This window comes from Mesoplodon mirus (genome assembly GCF_964341445.2).
Source record: "Mesoplodon mirus genome assembly, chromosome: 11".
Taxonomy (NCBI): Eukaryota; Metazoa; Chordata; class Mammalia; order Artiodactyla; family Ziphiidae; genus Mesoplodon; species Mesoplodon mirus.
Genome location: NC_138987.1, coordinates 5,219,807 through 5,235,839, shown reverse-complemented (window position 1 = coordinate 5,235,839; position 16,033 = coordinate 5,219,807). Strand labels below are relative to the sequence as shown.

The following is a 16,033-nucleotide window of genomic DNA, read 5'->3' as shown; positions in this document are numbered from 1 at the left end:
CAGCCATTAAAAAGAATAAAATAGTGCCATGTGCAGCAACACGGATGGACCTGGAGATTATCATACTAAGTGAAGTAAATCAGACAGGGAAAGACAAATGTCGTATGATATCACTTATATGTAGAATCTAAAAAAATTGATACAAATGAACTTATTTACAAAATAGAAACAGACTTGGAGAACAAACTTCCCCCAGGGGGTAAGGGTGGGAGGGGGGGAATTGATTGGGAGTTTGGGATTGATATGTACACACTGCTGTATTTATTTAAAACAGATAACCAATAAATTAGAATTGCTTTCTAAAACAAATAAATAAATAAATTGAAGTGTGTAGTTGATACACAATAAGTTTCAAGTGTACAACACAGTGATTCATAATTTTTAAAGGTTATATTCCAATCATAGTCATTATAAAATACTGGCTATAGTCCCTGCGTTGTACAATATATCCTTGTAGCTTATTTATTTTATACATGGTAGCTTGTACCTCTTAATCCCCTACCCTTATCTTGCCCCTTCCCCCTTCACTCTGCCCACTGGTAGCCACTAGTTTGTTCTCTGCATTTGTGGATCTGTTCCTTTTTCTTTATATTCACTAGTTTGTTTTGTTTTTTTAGATTCCACATGTAAGTGATATTATGCAGTATTTGTGTTTCTCTGCCTTACTTACTTCACTTAGCATAATACCCTCCAAGTCCATCCATGTTGTTGGAAATGGCATTATTTCATTCTTTTTTATGGCTGAGTAATATTTCAGTGTGTGTGTGTGTATGTGTGTGTGTGTGTGTATACATATATATACACACACAACATCTTCTTTACCCTTTCATCTCTTGATGGACACTTAGGTTACCTGCATATCTTGGCAATTATAAACAATGCTGCTATGAACACTGGGGTGCATGTATCTTTTCGAATAAGTGTTTTGGGGTTTTTTTGGATAGATACCCAGGAATGGAATTGCTGGTTCTATGACCCCCTTTGCTCAGTATCATCTGAGTGAGGACTTTCCCAGAAGCCTGTTGAAATGTGCAGAAATATGGCTCCTACACATCTTATTTCTCCTTTTCTGATTTATGCCTCTCTACCATCAGTTGTCCAATTACTAGTACATATTTAATGTTTTAATTTTTTGTCTATCACTAAATGTAAGCTTCAAAAGGGCAAGGATTCTTCGATTTCTTTTGTCTTCTGCTGTATCTCCAACGCTTAGAAGAGTGCCTGGAACACACTAAGTGCTTAATAAACATTTGTTGAATATATTAATGGGGGATGGGAGAGATGGGAGAGTGTGTACATCAAAAGATAATGATCAAATTAATGAATAAAAATTAGTGGTAGTAGTATTTTATTTAGCTATAAGGGAATACTTACTATAGGAAATACCTAAAATAATTAATGGGGTTACCTCTCTGTAGCTAGACCAGGCTTGGGAAGGTCTGAGCATTGGGCCGTCATTTTTAAATCATAAGGATATTATTACTTTGAATTACATTTATGTATTTAATAGAAGTTAGAAGTGTAATGGACAGAATTGATCAGAGAAAGTGAGAGAGGAAGGAACAGTGATGAGGTTGACTTGAGGTTTTTAATGTGGGTCAATATACTTCATTATATATGTGATATGACCTAGAAGTGGGAGGAGGAAAGATGAAAGTGGCTGGTTTGAGTTCCTGTTACATGCTAAGGGCTGTGCTAAGGAGGAACTTTAAACACAAATTATGTCAGGTGGTCTTCTCAATACCCTTTTGAGAAGGCTACCACTATCCTAATATAAGGTAAGAAACCTGGTATTTGAGAAGATTAAAATTACTTGCCTCATGCCACATCACTGGGAATTGGTTGGCAGAATTGAAAACCATATTTGCCTGACTCTAAAATAACCAACACTATACAGATGCTGCTTCGTCATAACGACAGAACCATGAGTGGTTGTCAAGCTTTTAAAATCATGGACTAGAAGCACAGAACATAAGCAGTGTGTGTATATGTGTGTGTACATACTCTTAGTATTACACCCTCTCTTGGTTTCCTCGATCAGTCAATTAAAGAATAATTTCTTTCCCTTCAGTTATTTCTCTCTAGGAATAAAAAATCCTGTTATTTAAAAGGAGATTCATGAATGTCATTTTTGTTTCTTTCATTTTCTTTAAAGTTTAATTGATTCACTGTCTTTTATGAAGAGCACACTATAGGCCACAACACAGAGCTCAATTAAGCAACTAATTGAAGCCAGGTTCACGAGGGCTTAAATTACCAGAGCCTTCCTGTCATCTTAAATTAAACTTCCTTATATACTTCTCAAGATTTATAACCCCAGGCTGAAAAGCTGTAAACCATCCCAGTTTCAGAGTGAATCTCCCAGAAGGAAATGATGTTTCCTGGAAAAGAGGAAGGCAAATGTCCTCCATGGAAGAAGGCTCCAAAAGCAATGTGTGTGGCAGGGGTCATGGGAGCCTTGAGAAGGGGATGCAAAGGGAATAGACAAGTCACTCAAATAGCATATGCCCAGAGAGTTTGCAATTTGACTTGTGAGTCCTATAGGAAGGAGCAAGTTCATCTACACAGCAAGTGGACACATTCTTGGCTTTCTCCTACAAAATGAAAAGCAGAAGGGCAAATGGTTTTCTGTGGAGATCATAATCTCCCAAATTCCCCAAATAGCTCTTATTTTAGTTGAGAAAGACTTATTATCACTGCCTTTAACACACTATCACCTATCTATGTAATTTCTTACCTACACTTTCACATGCATTTTGTTTCTTTTTTACATGTTTTAATTCTCTATAATATAAAAGTACTTGTTCATGTGATTCAAAAATCACTGTTTTGGGATTGGTACAATTCACCAACTATTTACTAACGGGATGGGAAATCATTTAATAATGTAGACAAAAATTAAGCTAAAAGGCCTGTATTCTAAGGAAAATCACCTCCTTTTTTAAAACTTTTAGCAAATAGAAAACATTTTTTATGTATACTATTACCCTAACATCTCATGTATAACCAGACCAGTACATAAGAAAAATGAATTTTCATTTTATAATTTTCCTTCACTATAATGCTTTACTAGATATTCTCAGGAAAATTAGACATTCATGACATGATTTCTGCCCAGTGCTGACTGGACTCATGTGCCAGGCACTGTGTACGGTTTTGGTGAAATTGAACTTTCTGTTACTTTTCATGTCAAGTAGAATTCTGTCAAAACACATATATGTGAAAATATGATTAGCAGAAATATCCTGAATGTCTATGACATATTTACTGATGGAAATAAATTTTCTGAGTTTGAAAATTATAGGATTCATGTCTACCTCGTTTTTTGAATAAGAAGTACTATTTTCCCCATCTCCTGGTTAATGCCTATAGAAAATAACTATGATCCCAACTCTTATATAAGATTTTTAGTACTTTATATTAAAACAGTTCTCATATTTTTTCCAGTTGGTTAGACAAAGGGCCTTTAATATACTCTTTTCAAAATAAAATGAAAAGCCAGAAAAATAAAAGAAATTGATTTTATATTTTATATTAAATAAATGTAAACAGGATACTTAACATTCTTTAATATAGCAAAATGTTTAAACTTTACCTATGCAAAGTCCTTCCAAAGATCACTGAAATAGAGAAATTACTTTTTATATGAAATATGTTCAAATTTTTGAGATTGCTGAAAGACTGAAGAAATTTAGAATGAGTCGCAGCTTTATTTTAATACACATACTACAAGTGGATAATTCAAGTCAAATGGTAAACAGATCAGTGATCAAGGAACAAGACTGCCCTCACATATCATCACTAAACTTACACCAACCATGCCATTTTAGGGTTAATTCAGAACATAGGTCTTTCAACAGTATTTTTCCCCTTGTAATATTAGTTTATGTTGACAAGGTAAGGACTTCTGTATTAATATTATTTATTAACAAAACAAATTAGTAATTTGGACATTTTAAAGATAATACGTCCGTGTCGGATTAGTTGTGGCATTCATTTTTTTAACCAGCCTTTAATTAAAAATTTTAAACTCTGTACTAGCTGCAAATTAGAGGCATCATTTCTTAATACTAGATCAGATACCTTCTTTCGTTGTCTAAACCAAACATGACAGAGAAGACAGGAGTTATCAACATGCAAGCCTTTAAGCTATCAATGATATTTCATGGCCCAAACACTTCACTCATGTTACCTATTACTTTTTGTGGTAGCAAAATGCTAATGATCTTGGTAATCTGCTTTCTTATCCCACAAAACAAAAACCACATATTGGTAAAGGGATGGTACTCCACAGAGGCAGCAACACTGGTAGCAGTGAATTAATGAATGACAGCCAGAAAACAAAGGGAACAAAATATTTACATAAATAGGTAAAAGACCAAAGAGGTGTATAGTCATGCATCAATGAGGATGGAAGCAAATGGTTCCATCAGACCTGGAGAAGGTCTGATGGTTCCACTACATATCATTCTGAAACTAACTGTAGTTCAATATCATGGCCACCCAAGAATCAAGAACATTTTATCTATATTATAGCAGTTTTGTAATACACACAATTCTCATTTTAAATGACGTACCACTGCAATTGTGAATGTTAGAAAGTTTTCCTACCTAAAATTAGAAGCAACTATAATAAAGGTTCATTCATTCTTACTTAACTCATTTCAGAGATCATTACTAAGGATGTACTGTGTGTAAGGTTCTGGGCTAATCCCTTGAAATACAGAAGTGGTTAAAATGTAAAAATACTGCTGTCCTCACAGTGGCAATAATAAACAATGAATATAATAAATAAATTGTAGGTTAGAGAGGGGTTAGAGCTACAGAAAAGAAGGAAAACTACAGCAACGATGATGTGGAGTGCGGATGGGCAGACTGCAGTGTTAAAAGAGAAGTTAAGGTCAGCATCAGTGAGAAGGCAACACTGGAGCAGTTGACTTGCAGGAGGTGAGAGATTCAGCCAAGTGGCTATCAGAGGAAAAGCATTCCAGGCAAAGGAATCAGCTACAGCATATTTCCTAAGCGGGGAGCAAGCCTAGCCTATTTGACACCACGGCAGGGCTTTGAGCAAAAGAGTGACATCTAACGGGTATGTTCAAAGAGTTTTGTAGATACTGACCCACTGAACCCGCAAAACGACTTCATGAAATCGATGCCATTTTTTATACCCTTTTAGCAGATGAGAACCTGAAGCATAGAGAAGTTAGGTAAGTTGCCCAAGGTCACACAATTAGGAAGTGGTGGAACTGGGATCCAAGTGCAGGCAGTCTGATTCTAGAGGTGAGCTCTTAACAAGGAGATCTTCAGTCCTTGAACAGGACACACATTGGCACGCATGCTCGCTCACATGTGCACAAACCCACACACACACACACACTCAAGAGTGGAGAGGAAGCTGAGAAGCCAGAAGAGGAGAGTTTGTTATCCACATTCTATGTCTCTTGGTCCACATTTTATTTTCTCTCTTGTATATTTTACTTGTTAACCTTTAGATCAAAATGTCTGTTTAAATGAAAGGTGTTCAAATTGATTGAAAACATTTGGGGTTATTCTCCAAAGGGCAAAACAAATTAGCAATTCTTAATGTATAAAATAAATATTGTGGAAATATAGAGAGTTATGTCAATTTACTTTAAATAAACAAAGAGAACAAAACAAAAATACTCTCATGAAACAACGTGCACTAAAATTATTTTAGGTCTACAGAGAAAAATACAAGAACATTTTTCTGGCTAAATATCCAGAATAATATAGCCACCAGTCATTTAAGCTATTCACTTGGGAAGAGCTTTGGAGTCAACAGAAAGGCTTCATAAATCATGATTTATGACTCTCATCTCATGTAAATGAAGGTAATGTGTCATTGAGATTATTTTCCATGTTAATTATCTTGGTTCTATTGTATAGATACTTATTCCTTTCCTATGTATACTATCAATATAGGCTTTGAAAAATGCTTAGATACATTGTTATATTTAAGTTCACATAGATTATAATTCATACACTATTTCACTATGTCAAATCTATACAAATGTAAATAAGTATTAATGTCTGAAATATAACATTCTCCAAAACATAGAATAAATTCTGTTAAAATGAAGACTTGGAGCTCCTCTTTATCATGTCCTAACTAAGTACTACCCTACCTTCAGTACAGTAACTACTCTGAATTTATTAAATTAACAATCCAAAAAGTAATTAAATCCTTGGGCTTCCCTGGTGGCGCAGTGGTTGAGAGTCCGCCTGCCGATGCAGGGGACACGGGTTCGTGCCCCGGTCCGGGAAGATCCCACGTGCCGCGGAGCGGCTGGGCCCGTGAGTCACGGCCGCTGAGCCTGCGCATCCGGAGCCTGTGCTCCGCAACGGGAGAGGCCACAACAGTGAGAGGCCCGCATACCTACCCCCCCCAAAAAAAAGCAATTAAATCCAATTTATCAAAAGAAAAAATTATTTAAGAGTCTATCTCAGAATTAAAGGACACTGGTGAAAAGAATGCTTTCATAACCTTTCACTGAAAAAAATAAGAGAGCTCTCCCCAAGATGGTATAAAATGACCATGCCTATTATATATAGGTCTATATTTTAAAACATAATACAGTTTCATAATATCCATGCATATCCAGCAAGAAGAGAAAAAAATTTCCCCCAACGGGTCATAACCACTGAGAAATGTGGGGCAAGAAACTCCACATGGCAGATACAGAAATAGAGTGAGGGAAAGCAATGACAAATGATATCTCATCTCACTTCCAGAGTCAACATCCTTTGCACAATACCACTTCACTTCCTGTATTTTTCCAGCTACTATTCTTGCTTCTTGTCCTTTCAAATGGCTTAAACCAAACTCTAGGAAATATTATTTCTGGCAGTTCTCAAAATCTAGATCTCTTTCTACCAACCACCACTCCCCCCAAAACAATTAATAATAAAAAATTTAAAATATATATTTTATTTTTTCTCCTTCTCTATTCTTAAGGAAATCTAAAGAATTTATACTGTAAAGAATGTTTTTTTCACTTTGATTCCTGCTCAATTTCACATGACATCACAAAATACCAAGACAAGCTTAAAGAACAGAAGCACATCTGCATTACTTAGTAAAAACAACTATCTCTTATCATTCCATGGCCTTTGTAGTACACTCCATATTTTTTGGTAAAACTGTGATTTTTCTTTATTAATAATTCACTAATGAGTAAAATTTGCCAAAGGAAATGAGTTTACATGGTTGTACAGAGACAGAAATATTGCTTAATATGAAGTGAGGGATGGTTGACAGATGAAAGAACAGGGGATTTCTGAGCTGCTGAATATTTGACAATAAGTGGGAAGTGGTTTGTGGATGTATCTTGGAATTTTATGTTAGCTTTCTGAGTCAATACTAATTGCCAAAAACAAACTCAAGGCAAACTGTATTATTAGGTTTTAGGCTTGGCTTCTAAGATGGAAAAAGTTAAATATTTACATATGTGTGATACAATGCGTATATTTTAGTAGACGATAAAAGAGTATTTTCATATTGGACATTCTCCCTCCTTAAGAAAAATGATCATAGCTATGTATGCCATAGAGCTAATGATCTGATAACCCGAACATTGATCAGAAACATATGAGTAATTTGCATGAAACCTGTTAACTTAATTACGTTCTGTGATCATTTTTTGATGTGTCAACTTAGCTAGGTTTATTTAGTTCCACTCAACACGAATCTGGGTGTCGCTGTGAAAGCATTTTGTGGATGTGGTTAAAGTCCATAGCAGTTGACTTTAAGTAAGGGAGATAATCCTAGATTATCACTAGGATAGTAGGCCTGACTCACTCCTTGAAAGGTCTTAAAAGCGGGAGTGTGGCCTCCTTGAGAGACGAAATTCCACCAGTTTATAGCGGTTTCAGCTCTTGCTAAGAGTGTCAGCCTGTCTTCCTGCTGGGCTGGCCTCAGGATTTCAGAGTTGCCTATCGAGCCCCCATTATCATGTGAATCAATTCTTTAAAATAAATCTGCTTGCACTCTTTCTTACTGATTCTGCTTCTCTAGGTGAATCATGACTGATATAGTTCCAAACTGGAAAAAAGCAGGAACGAAAGGTAAAGGAAGCTGCAGTGGTTTGTCAGCACCCCACACCAGCTGTGTCTACATGCATCCACAGACTCAAGGCAGACAAACAATGTGTGTATACAAACACACACATGTATACACGCACATGCATGCACAATCTCACATCAAAATGGTATGTTCCCAAACACTCAAACTCCTATGTTTAACAGACCTGAAATTTTTGACAGATTTAACGATTTAATCAATCAAAAGCATCAACCAAAGAAAACTACACAACTGGAGACTAGGATTCACAAAACACATTCTAAACAATAATTTGTAGAAGGAAGGAACTCTGATACACTACTTACAAGAAAGACATTTCACACATTTTGATAGAAACCACAATCATCTTCAGAAAATAAATACAAATATTTCACCTAAAAAGTGATGTGTTGGTCATCCAACCAATAGAAAAGTGGTTTTAAATTCTATAACATTAATCAAATAATCCCATCACTTTGATACAAACATATAAATATGTTTTCCAAACTCGCAAACAAAAACTTATTAAAAACAAGCTGCATCAAGATAAATTCATTCTAAGCACATTCCCCACTTCCCTTCCTTACCTGGACTGCATATCTTGCTGGGTTTTGGCCTGACTGGCTTCTGCCTGAGGGGAGGCGTGAGTGACCCGCTGCTGAAGCTCCACCAAGGACTGGTAATACTGCTGCTGATGATGCTGCTGCTGTTTGTAGCGAGACAAACTGAAAAACAGCCCTAGAATGGCTTTTAAGTTTCCATTTCTTATTTCTGTATCAAGTGGAAAATATAAAAACAGTATCATAGAAAATGATTATTTTTTACAAATGAAATTCTAGAAGCAAGTCTCTTAGGCTAAATCTATGGAGACAGAAATACAACGTGATTTTCTCAGTCACAGATTTAAGCAAATCTGATTTTCTGAAACATGCTAGCATTTCCAAATAGCTTGGAAACTTCAGGGAGAGAGGGAAGGGATGAAGCGTAGAGAGAACAAAGCTTACTCAAGTGATGTTCTTTGCTGACCCTGAATGACAGTTTTTCTAGAGTTAGTTTCTTCATGGAAATGGATGGGTTCTCAGTCTTGTGCTAATCATTTGGTTTAGCACTCTGCTTCCCTCACAAGCACACACAGCTGTTACCAACACAGTGGTGGCTATGAGCTAGAGAAAGAAAGCCACTTAAATGCTGGTTGTCCTACATTACAAATGCTATGGGTGCACCTCATAATAGCAACTAGATTTATAACTGTTAGCACAATTCTAAATCACCCACCAACCAATTTATTTTAAAAAATATATGTATATGTCCTCCAAAAAGCAGACTACATCATAGGTATCCATTTTTAATGCTCCAATTCTTCTATTTTTAATTTATGTTACATATTAATAAATATTAAAGATCACCTTACTCGTGACTTTAGATGACATAATTGAATAAATGTAAGTGGAATTCCTAGTTCTAACACATGGGGCTCCTGTGTACGTTTTTCTAATATTGAATACAAAATTAAATGCACTAAGTAGGCTACAACATGAGCCTACGTTTTCCTCCTGCAGTTATAATTCTAAAATTAGAAAAAAGAGATGCAAGTAAAGCTTGATATAATGCTACACAACCTATAATCATAATTTAAATGAAACTTGCTATTGGCAACAAAATATATCCTCCTTTGAGGTCAAGGTTTTATGTCTCCTTTTTGGAATTTAGAAACATTAATAAACTACTTAGATTTCTTGCTCTCTGATGGTTTATAATGCCACACACACTATGCCGTGGAATTATTCATATAAAATGAGGCTCAATTGTTATAAGCCCCCAATCCTCCTCACAGGGGTCAGAACATGTAAGTGTTGGATTGATCAATATAAAGCTACAGTGATAAAGTATTAATTTTCTCCTGTAAACCTGAATGATCTTATTGAAAGAGGTTTTTTAAACTTATTTTATTACTATGCATGTTTAATCAATTTAGAAAATCATTTTGGGCATTCATATATTTTTAGGAGATAAATAAAAAGCAAGAGGTTTATGTTAATAAAAGATATCATGTTACACTCCCTAACACCATACACAAAAATAAACTCAAAATGGATAAAAGACCTAAATGTAAGACTGGACACTAAAAAACTCTTAGAGGAAAACACAGGCAGAACACTCTATGACATAAATCACAGCAAGATCCTTTTTGACCCACCTCCTAGATAAATGGAAATAAAAACAAAAATAAACAAGTGGGACCTAATGAAACTTAAAAGTTTTTGCACAGCAAAGGAACCCATAAACAAGATGAAAAGACAACCCTCAGAATGGGAGAAAATATTTGTAAACGAATCAATGGACAAAGGATTAATCTCCAAAATATACAAGTAGCTCATGCAGCTCAATATCAAAAAAACGAACAACCCAATCCAAAAATGGGCAGAAGATCTAAATAGACATTTCTCCAAAGAAGATATACAGATTGCCAACAAATACATGAAAGGATGCTCAACATCACTAATCATTAGAGAAATGCAAATCAAAACTGCAACGAGGTATCACCTCACACTGGTCAGAATGGCTATCATCAAAAAATCTACAAACAATAAATGCTGGAGAGGGTGTGGAGAAAAGGGAACCCTCTTGCACTGTTGGTGGGAATGTACATTGATACAGCCACTATGGAGAACAGTATGGACGTTCCTTAAAAAACTAAAAACAGAACTCCATATGACCCAGCAATCCTACTACTGGGCATATACCGTGAGAAAACCATAATTCAAAAAGAGTCATGTACCACAATGTTCACTGAAGCCCTATTTACAATAGCCAGGACATGGAAGCAGCCTAAGTGTCCATCGACAGATGAATGGATAAAGAAGATGTGGCACATATATACAATGGAATATTACTCAGCCATAAAAAATGAAATTGATGTATTTGTAGTGAAAGGGATGGACCTAGAGTCTGGCATACAGAGTGAAGTAAGTCAGAAAGAGAAAAACAAATACTGTGTGCTAACACATATATATGTAATTTAAAACAAAACAAAACAAAACAAAAGGTTCTGAAGAACCAAGGGGCAGGACAGGAATAAAGATGCACATGTAGAGAATGGACTTGAGGACACAGGTTTGGGGGAGAAGGGTAAGCTGGGATGAAGTGAGAGAGTGGCATTGACATATATACGCTTACTAAATGTAAAAGAGCTAGTGGGAAGCAGCTGCATAGCACAGGGAGATCAGCTTAGTGCTTTGTGACCACCTAGATGGGTGGGATAGGGAGGGTGGGAGGGAGAGGCAAGAGGGAGGGGATATGGGGATATATGTATACATATAGCTGATTCACTTTGTTATATAGTAGAAACTAACACAACATTGTAAAGCAGTTATACTCCAATAAAGATGTTTAAAAAAAAGAATATGAAAGAACAAAACAAAGCAAAACAAAAAGATGTCATGTTATACGGAAGAGACATAAAACGAATAAATGGTAACATTTCTCACCAACTTTAACCACTTAGAAAGTAAAGTATTATCCTGGAGGATTTTATCAAATTTTATTCTAAGTAACAGAACCATGAGTTAGGTTTGAACATAAGTTTTTTGCCATTAAATATGTAATTTAATATTAAACATCATGATGACATATACAGATAAAGGATTAAAGAAATTTAAAATAAAATTTAAACAGTGAAGAAAAATTGACAAATGTAAATAATTCTAGTACATGTCCATAATATTTCAGAAGTCACACAATTCCTCTTTTTCCAATGGCAGCAAACTTTGAACAGCTTAGAATTGTCTAATATTTCTACTATCTGTGGGGGAAAAAGGCTTTTCAGAGTAAACTGACTGTAGTAGAAACAAGAAGCAACATAAATTGTCAGAAGTGTTTAATCATAAAATTCTAATTAAAAATGGTTGTTGCTGATACAGATCTCAAAGGACTTGGTATTTCATAACTTTAGCAATTGTTTTTTGTTAATAGTACTAAATTGAAAATTTTGCAAAGGCTTCCTAAAAATATATGTGGAAGAAAAAGAAATGCAGAAAAAAAATATCAGATCTAGTTTTCTTTTTCCACTTTTCTATATTTCAATGTCAGTGATGATCTTTTAAACATTTAATAATGTTAAGGCCTTTACAAAGAACAGTTATTAATACTGGTAGTGCTAATTAAGTAAGAACTCCTGATGACTTATTTAAAATTAACAAATATTTAGACTTGGACTACCAACTTGATCAAATTATAGAATTGTTACTGATAAAATATTTGAGCGTTAATTACACTATTTTAACTGTATTCATGTCCATCTACTGTATTTATTATCCAGCATTATCTATCTATCCATCCATCTACTTAAGACTCTAAAAACACTACCAACTGGTAATAACATAAAGATATTTTGTTAATATGTCCCCCTCCCATATACTCCATAATGTAAAGAACAATTTTGGCAAAATTTGGAACATACCTATATAAGGCGTACATTAATAACCAGTGAATTTATGTTTCTATTATTTTGGAAACTTTACTGATTTCCTTTCTTGTATTAAGGGGCTATGTACTCCCACTTTACATTTACAGCGTTATAAAAAGTCTTTTACAAACATGGATGCCATTTGTGACAACTGTACTTTTTCTTACCTTCAGCAGATAGACCTTGAACATTTACTCCTCTGGCTGCTAGAAAACTAAGGCAGACATCAACATTTTCAATCTGTAACATGAAAAGCAGCGAAAAAGTAACTTAGAAGGTTATTTTTGTATAAATAAATGAGCTAGAATGAAGCCAGAGAGAAAGATAAAGAAAGAATGAATACTTTACATTCATTTCATACTAGAGATCTTTAACAAGAGTTTAACTAGAATTATTTTGGCTAATTGCAGAATGAATAGAAAGATTGCATTGTCCGCTTTAGTACTTACAAACAATTCATAAAGGCCTGACCAAGAATGGCATTCTTACAGATTAGCAACCCACCTACTTAACATAAAACCAGACTGATTTTGTGCTTCACAAACACGTCTCAACTAAAGCATCCAAATAGGAGGAGACGCCTGTTTCTGTGAGTTAGAATACTAGGATGTGGGTAACTGAGATTCGAACAGTAATATTTGGTAAGTATGCCAAAAGATAAATAAGATGGGGAAAGGGTTGATATACATGAAAGAAACGAAGCATATTTTCATCCTAAATCATAGAAATTCTTTATTTTAAAAACCGTATTTGTACTTCTACAGTTGCTAATTCTCTGCTTAAATATAGGTATTGCCTTTATAATTTAAAAGAGTGATGCCACTGCTTTTGAACCGTTCCCTGCAACATGATAGCCAGTGATTAACCATTTAGGGTGAGAAGCAAAAAAAAAAAGACTAATTTATGTTAATTCATGGGTTGATTTCAGTATTAGTTATGGCATTATGTAGCAAAGTTAAATAGCTAAGACTTTTTAAAAGAATGTAGGAAACTAGAAAGTTCCAGTTCTTTGTGAGTCATCTCCCTGGGTTTTGTGGTATTCCATAAATCTTGAAATTCTAAAGTAAATAAGAGATTTAAAGTTAATACTTGGCAAGGTACTGTTTTCTGTCTTATTAAATTCTCATCAAAAGCTATGCAGGAGGACATACAAAGTTTTGCCAATGTCCTCTTTAGCTGAGCTTCATAGGAAGGTTAAAATGTCTGTTAAAGAAAATAAAAAGAAAAAAAATATATTCCAGAATCTGTCTTTATAAAATGGACAACTGATTACGTTCCTTTTTAAATGTAATTTTGTGCAAAATTAAAGTAATAATATCCAATGAGAGGTTCTTTACTTTAAAATGATTGCAGCCAAGGTATACACATTTGCTTTGAGAAAAAAATAACTTCTTGATTCATTTCAAAATAAGTTTTACTGAAAGAATGATAGAGTTGAAGACGCTGAATGTTACATGACCAAGTGGACCTTCTCGTTCTACTTGTCAACGTCTAAATACCCAAAAAACCTATGGTTCTGGAATCCACTTCAAATTCTTTCCTTCACATTTCATTTTGCTATTAGAAAATAAGATAACATAAAGGAAAGAAAAAGAAAAGTGTAACAAACAGAATATACTACTGTGTCTACCCAGTGTGTTCTTTAAAACATTATTTTTCAGGTTGATTAAAAATAAAAGATGGGGGCTTCCCTGGTGGCGCAGTGGTTGAGAGTCCACCTGCCGATGCAGGGGACACGGGTTCGTGCCCCGGTCTGGGAAGATCCCACATGCTGCGGAGCGGCTGGGTCCGTGCGCCATGGCCGCTGAGCCTGCGCATCCGGAGCCTGTACTCCGCAACGGGAGAGGCCACAGCAGTGAGAAGCCCGCGTACCACAAAAAAAAAAAAATAATAAAAAAATAAAAGATGCCGGGCTTCCCTGGTGGCACAGTGGTTGAGAGTCTGCCTGCCGATGCAGGGGACACGGGTTCGTGCCCCGGTCCGGGAAGATCCCACATGCTGCAGAGCGGCTGGGCCCGTGAGCCATGGCCGCTGAGCCTGCGCGTCCGGGGCCTGTGCTCCACAACGGGAGAGGCCACAGCAGTGAGAGGCCCGTGTACCACAGAAAATAAATAAATAAATAAAATAAAAGATGCCAAGTAATTATGGTGGCCTAATATTAAGACAGAGAATTGAGCTGAGTATTTTTGAATGTTTGCTGTAACAGTCCTGATATTATTAATTTTACACCAATTATATGAATTTTATAGAAAGTAAGAAGATTTCTGGCCCAAATATATATAATTTACTGCAAAATGTATTTTTATTATACATTAACAGATTAGTTCATTGGAAGACCAAGAAAATATTCATGAACAGTGTCTGTAATTAAGTGTGTAAAATGGCTTTTTTGGCTGTTCAAACAGAATAAAAAATAAAACTGCTGTCTAGATTGGGTATTAGAGACAAACAACTCTCTCTCAATATGCACCATAAATTAGAAAGGGAAATTAAAAGGGTCCTAGTAGAGGAAAGAAAAAAATACTCAAAATATACCTTACATTCCTTTCATATCTATTTATCAGAAGCATTCAACCTTTTGTAATAGTCCTTTACAGTCATTCACTACGAGCACCAACAATTTGAGGTAGTTAATTGTTTCCCATCTTACTATAGCAGGTAAGTAACAGCAACAGAATAAGTGCTTGAATACAAAATCTCCTGTATGACTATTAAAGGATAGTTCATTACAATTTATTTATTCACCAATTTTTGTTTTCGGTCAAAATTAATTTTCCAACAATGTAACAACATAACAAACATAACTTAAGAAAATAATATCCTCTCCCTACCTAACTCCAAAGTCATCTATAAATTCAATCATGCTTGTTGGTACTACTTACATTTTTTACCCAGCGATAAGTTATAATGAAAGAAAATGGCTATGAGAAATGTTGTTAAATGTCATTTATATGTTTAGTTTCCTTGTCAGAGGCATACTCAAATAATTTGAGAATACTTTCTACCTATATAATAATATATTTTGGTTAATGATTATTTTTATTTTAATAAATTTGAGATATTAGTTTCTCATAATTCCTGCTTTAAAATAATAGATTGTCCCCTCACATTTCCCAGTTAAATATCTATAAATACTGTTTTAGTTCCTAATTTTTTTGTCATGTCAAACCTCAACTGTTCTTTGAACTAAAAACCTCTAAACATTTTTGAAATCCCAAACAGATAAAAGTGATTTTGCCATCAAATTTATCCAATTAACTGAAGTGAGTTTTATTTTTTCTCAGTATTATTTGAATCATATACCAAATAAGCTATCAGAATTCAAAGTGTAATTTTAACAGCTAATAATTTGGATCAATTTTTAATTAGAATAATTTCATGTACTTAATAAACTAATAAACAACCCAATGCACAGTTACCTAAATATAACGGAAACAAAAGTTTCATAGATCAGTACTTACACTTACTACATGAAATCGTTTGTGATG

General features: G+C 34.9%; 1 protein-coding gene across 6 annotated transcripts in view; it reads right to left on the bottom strand.

The window, feature by feature from the left end:
- The window catches only part of NAV3 (neuron navigator 3), a 593,230-nt gene that overhangs the window by 223,942 nt on the left and 353,255 nt on the right, over positions 1-16,033 (bottom strand). For 5 of the 6 annotated variants that reach the window (XM_082636004.1, XM_082636005.1, XM_082636006.1 and 2 more), the window contains exons 4-5: positions 12,713-12,785; positions 8,668-8,851 (exon numbers count right to left, since the gene is read on the bottom strand). In XM_082636004.1, coding sequence (XP_082492130.1) covers positions 8,668-8,851; positions 12,713-12,785 — 257 coding nt within the window. The remainder of the gene's footprint in view (positions 1-8,667; positions 8,852-12,712; positions 12,786-16,033) is intronic. The other variant, XM_082636007.1, reaches the window with a different exon arrangement.